Source organism: Oncorhynchus clarkii, chromosome 2, assembly GCF_045791955.1.
Source record: "Oncorhynchus clarkii lewisi isolate Uvic-CL-2024 chromosome 2, UVic_Ocla_1.0, whole genome shotgun sequence".
Classification (NCBI taxonomy): Eukaryota; Metazoa; Chordata; class Actinopteri; order Salmoniformes; family Salmonidae; genus Oncorhynchus; species Oncorhynchus clarkii.
The window spans coordinates 15,959,203-15,962,730 of record NC_092148.1 but is presented as its reverse complement, the minus strand read 5'-3'; the positions used below and the strand labels follow the sequence as shown (position 1 = coordinate 15,962,730).

The 3,528-nt window shown below is 42.7% G+C and overlaps 1 protein-coding gene across 1 annotated transcript; it reads right to left on the bottom strand.

Annotated features, from left to right (window-relative positions):
* Window positions 1-662: 662 nt before the first annotated feature.
* Window positions 663-2,966, bottom strand: LOC139422776 (apolipoprotein C-II-like). The gene is made up of 4 exons (XM_071174116.1): window positions 2,621-2,966; window positions 1,773-1,835; window positions 1,274-1,475; window positions 663-1,176 (listed from the first exon to the last, which is right to left on the bottom strand). Exons 2-4 carry the CDS (start codon window positions 1,819-1,821, stop codon window positions 1,089-1,091), a joined length of 339 nt encoding a protein of 112 aa, XP_071030217.1. The 5' UTR covers window positions 1,822-1,835; window positions 2,621-2,966; the 3' UTR covers window positions 663-1,088.
* Between the last annotated feature and the right edge of the window lie 562 nt (window positions 2,967-3,528).

The following is a 3,528-nucleotide window of genomic DNA, read 5'->3' as shown; positions in this document are numbered from 1 at the left end:
ACCTGCTTCTTATATTCAGACGAGAGGCAGTTGACTCAGTGTTAGGTGATAGTTATGTACAGTAGGCATTGTGAGACTCCGAAACCAATTCTTCCTTTGGCCGCCTCTCCTTCCAGTTCTCTGCTGCCAATGACTGGAACGAACTACAAAAATCTCTGAAACTGGAAACACTTATCTCCCTCACTAGCTTTAAGCACCAGCTGTCAGAGCAGCTCACAGATTACTGCACCTGTACATAGCCCATCTATAATTTAACCTCAACAACTACCCCTTCCCCTACTGTATTTATTTATTTATTTTGCTCCTTTGCACCCCATTATTTCTATCTCTACTTTGCACATTTTTCCACTGCAAATCTACCATTCCAGTGTTTTACTTGCTGTATTGTATTTACTTCGCCACCATGGCCTTTTTTGCCTTTACCTCCCTCCCTCCCTTACCTCTCTCACCTCATTTGCTGACATTGTATATAGACTTATTTTTCTACTGCATTATTGATTGTATGTTTATTTTACTCCATGTGTAACTCTGTGTTGTTGTATGTGCCAAACTGCTTTGCTTTATCTTGGCCAGGTCGCAGTTGTAAATGAGAACTTGTTCTCAACTTGCTTACCTGGTTAAATAAAGAAATATGAATAATGCCCCTCAAGAAACACATAGGGTTTATTGGTTTTCTACAAATGCATGTTTTTATTTCAAGATATGTCGACATTAAAAAAAAACATTTTAAAAAAGTATTTTCCTACTTTCACTGACTTTGCTGATAGCTACTTTATTGTAAAAATAAATGTACTTCCTACGACAGAGATATGTGGTTGTCTCACCTAGCTATCTGAAGATGACTGCACTGATTGTAAATCGCTCTGGATAAGAGCGTCTGATAAATGACTGAAACGTAAAATGTTGACATAAAATAATACTGTATTTCAATCTACACAGACTCCAGGGGGACGTCACCGAGGGTTGGAGGTCTGCTGAAGCTGATCAGAGGCTCCAGGATGAGAGAGTAGGGGCCCACAGCTGCGACGCTCTCCTCACAAAAGCATTTTGAGGACGTTGGGGACACAGAGGGAAACAAGGAAGGGTCTTTACTGTTGGTATAAGATGTGGTAGACCTGGTCCTGCAGGATGCCAGCATAAGTCATCGCCGCCACGGTGGTGTCACTGATGGCATTCCTGATGGACACAGACACATGGACAGTGCATTAACTGTCAGCCTGCTATCTTGACCTGCTGTTCCGTTCGTGTGTGTGTGTGTGTGTGTGTGTCTTACGCAGCCTTCTCCTTCAGCTTCAGGCCATCGATGCTGTCCAGCCAGCTAGAGGCGGTACTGATGGATGTGTCGTAGTAGCCCTTGACGACGCTGGTCAGCTTTTCCAGGGTTCCCTGCTCTCCATCAGCCTCAGCAACATCAGCGGCCGGTTCCTCAGGCGTACCCTCCTCAGCTTGCCTAGGCAGACGGAGGCCCTGAGCACCTGGAAGGGGAGGGTTAGGGTTAGAGGGTCAAAATGGTTGGTTGGTCAGTCTGTCAATATTGCTGCTTGTGGTGCTCTTATCTGGAGTGTTTAACGTTTCAAATCAAATCAAATTTTGTTGGTCACATACACAAAATTAGCAGTGGGTGTAGCGAAATGCTATTATGATAAAACAACCTTCTGGGATGCACAGTGAGACTGCATAAATGACAACCTGGAACATCACCAGTATGTCAGTCAGTTAGTCAGTCAGTTAGCCAGTCAGTTAGTCAGTCAGGGTCTAGACTGTGTACTTACTGAGGCCCAGAAGAGTGACGAGCACAGTGATGACCAGAAGCTTGTTCATGATGTCACTCAGATCTGTGTGCAAAGCAAACATCTTGGTGAGGGTCAGATAAACCATACATCAACTTGTCCACTAGTCAGCATCATTTCCTCTTCCTTTTCAGCTCTGCTCTTAGCCTGATCTCATCTCAGGCTCATCTAATCTCTTCCATTTTATCTCAAACATGTATTTTAACATGTTTCCAATGACTACGGTAAGGCTATTCTGGGGTTGGCAATGTTTTTAATGACAATGAAACTATGATTTTTCTGGGTTTGTATCTCACTATGATGCAGCAGACCACATACAGATGCAGGATCTTACTTTGACCAGTTTCTCACAGCAGGAAAGTAATCCTGGAGAAACAGGAAAGAATCATTATAATATTATTATAATTAATGGCCATTTTTGTAGGGGGTTGATACATGTTTAGTTAGCAAATCAAGTCTGAAATGTTAAATTGCAAACTTTGGAAGCCTTTTTAAATCTTGAATATACTACAAGTTTGCATTTCCTGCTCTGCCCCTGTTGTCCTGTAATAATGATCAAATTAAGGTCCAACATCTGTATAGACATGCTCTAATTTATTTAGTTATTCCATTCAGTTGGAACCCCTCTCATACCCTCTACTTGATCTCTCCCAGGGAGTGTTTTGTCCAACAGTCTGGAGACAGACGTGTAATACCCATCTTACCCACCCAATACCCATCTACAACACCTTATAACAGTGATATTATCATGACTAAGAGGTGTTTTCTTTTTCTCCATGCAGATGTGTGAACCAAAACAGGGTGAACCAAACGAACATGGCTGTACTCACTGTTTCTTCTCTCCGTACTGGGTGACAGGAATGAATAGCAGGCAGTAGCTGAGAGGCAGCGGTGAGCTAGCCTGTATATATATGAGTGGGGATGTGTTGACTTGTCGTTCTCCGAGCCAAAGTGCACTCCTCTGAGATAAACACCCACTGTTCAGGTGTTTGTGTATGTGATAAAGAAAGTGAGAGAGAGGGCAGACAGGGTCAACGATGGAGATGCTATGACAGTAACATTTTCATGATTTGATTTATTTAGTATCATTTGAGTTTAGTGTAGAGAATCTGTGTATTTGCCAATCCAGATAGCTGTATTGAAATGTAACAGAACAAGTTATCCTGCTTGCTGATTGGTTTTGATTGGAGACTGGTTGACTTTTATTGGTCTTTATTAAGTCCGTAGAGTTCATATTACAAACCCCTACCACCACCCCCTTCCACCTACCCCCTCCCATGCCTAAGCACACAGTCCTAAGTCTAGATCAACAGTGACACGTCCGTCGGTTTGGTTACTACAGGCTAGCACAGACCCCACTGCGCTCAAATGGTGATGGTAAACTAAGACAAAGATTCGCCAAGTGGGGCTGGTTAACTATCGGTCAATGACTCACTACCAGTGGAAGTTAATGATGGGGCAGCATGATCTGTTATCACTGAATATCTCATGTGAAGCCCAGTGCTGTAGCTGTGGGCTGTTTAAACTGCATCATCCACATCTTCAGGTGTATTGTGATGAATCTGCCATGATCTTTTAGCTAGATCCTCCTAATAACCTGTCCTGGCTGTGTGTGTGTGAGGTCAAGGGATTTTACAATAAAGTATGATTGTACAATTCCAGTATTACGTTACATTTCCCGTGTTAGACTTGATTGGTATAACGGGGGAGTTCAGTATTTATCTCTAACTTCATATTA

What these genes read in the sequence shown, in the direction of transcription:
- LOC139422776 (XM_071174116.1), bottom strand. Translation starts at nt 1,821, where the DNA reads ATGAACAAGCTTCTGGTCATCACTGTGCTCGTCACTCTTCTGGGCCTC. An exon ending in CGTCACTCTTCTGGGCCTCA is followed by an intron (nt 1,476 to 1,772) that starts GTAAGTACACAG and finishes CTCCCCTTCCAG; the next exon opens with GTGCTCAGGGCCTCCGTCTG. An exon ending in AAGCTGAAGGAGAAGGCTGC is followed by an intron (nt 1,177 to 1,273) that starts GTAAGACACACA and finishes TGTGTCCATCAG; the next exon opens with GAATGCCATCAGTGACACCA.